Source organism: Merops nubicus, unplaced genomic scaffold, assembly GCF_000691845.1.
Source record: "Merops nubicus isolate BGI_N331 unplaced genomic scaffold, ASM69184v1 scaffold19792, whole genome shotgun sequence".
Classification (NCBI taxonomy): Eukaryota; Metazoa; Chordata; class Aves; order Coraciiformes; family Meropidae; genus Merops; species Merops nubicus.
The window spans coordinates 5,333-6,577 of NW_008595834.1; the positions used below are offsets into that span (position 1 = coordinate 5,333).

The following is a 1,245-nucleotide window of genomic DNA, read 5'->3' on the forward strand; positions in this document are numbered from 1 at the left end:
AGCCCAGCCCCTTCCCCAGCCCTGCCTCGAGGCTGTGGGATGTGCTGTGCCACAGGGGTGCCCATCCCTGGCTGTCTCCAGCCCCTCTGGGGTGGGGCTCATTCTCCCGTGCCATGGTTCTAGCACAAGCGCCAGGCTTGCACGTCCCCAGTGATGGAGGGCAACGCTTCGTGAGCTGGCTCAGCCTGTGCTGTCCCTTCTGGCATCCACACCATCCACTACAGCTTTAACAAAGCCCTTCCACCACCTGTTCTCCTTTGGGCCAAAGTTATCTTCGGTGGCATGCTAATAGAGCTTAGAGCAACCAGGTTTCAGTGGCCAGCACTCAGGAAAAAGCTCCCCCTGCTCAGCCAGACTGAGAACTCGAGAGCAAAAATAGTCTGAGGAGTTTTGCTGCACCCTCCTGCTGCCCTGTGGGAGAAGCAACCTTCTGCCAAAGAGGGCAACACAGGTCTGACTGCTCACTGTCAGCTCTTGAAGATTAGCAGCCTTTTTCCAAGGTTCCCTTTAAACCAGTGATACGGGCTGAGCCTGCTTTATTTTTGGCTCCCCACTTACTGGTACAAAGGAGGGTGTCTCTGTAAATTTTCAAGCTGCAGCCCAGTGCATTCAAGGGACAGGAAACGTTGCATTCCTCTGAGCCATGCACAGCACCCACATGGTGTCTGGGGTGCCTGTAGCAGGTTGTGTCCCCTCAGCCCGAGGTGATGCCACCTTTGGAGGCACGTATGCCAGAACTCACAGCCCTGGCTGAGGTCCAGCCACGTACAGGATGGCAACACTAAGATCCTGGTGGCATTAAGGAGGAGGTGATGCTTATAAAAGAGTGCTGAGGGAGTCCTACCTTCACCACGTCCTCGTTTATGTGCTTTGGGTCTCTGTTCACCAGGTCGATCTCCTTGGTGTGCTGGTCCTTGATGATGATCCTCTCCTCCAGCTCGGTGTGCTCCTCTGCCATGGCTGCTCTGCCACCAGCTTGGCTCCGGATGGCCACGGAACTGGGGCTCTGCTGGGGGAGGCACCGGCCCCCCTCGCTGCCCGCAGCAGCTGCCCTGTGCCCCTGGCAGTGCTCCAGGCTAAAATTAATGTCCTGCCTCCTGCAGCCGCCCTGGCGTGTCCCTTAAAGGGGCTTTGCTGGGGACAGCCCCTGTGTGTCACCTCTGGGGTGCGTGTGGGCAGCTGGTGGCCCTTGAGCAGGGGCAAGGGTGGCACAGGGGGTGGAGAGAGTCCAGTGGAGGCTGTGAA

The 1,245-nt window shown here is 58.2% G+C and overlaps 1 protein-coding gene across 1 annotated transcript in view; it reads right to left on the minus strand.

Moving 5' to 3' along the window:
* CAV3 (caveolin 3) overlaps positions 1 to 958 on the minus strand; it is a 3,028-nt gene extending 2,070 nt beyond the window's left edge. Inside the window, exon 1 of the mRNA XM_008936207.1 lies at positions 845 to 958. Coding sequence (XP_008934455.1) covers positions 845 to 958 — 114 coding nt within the window. The remainder of the gene's footprint in view (positions 1 to 844) is intronic.
* Between the last annotated feature and the right edge of the window lie 287 nt (positions 959 to 1,245).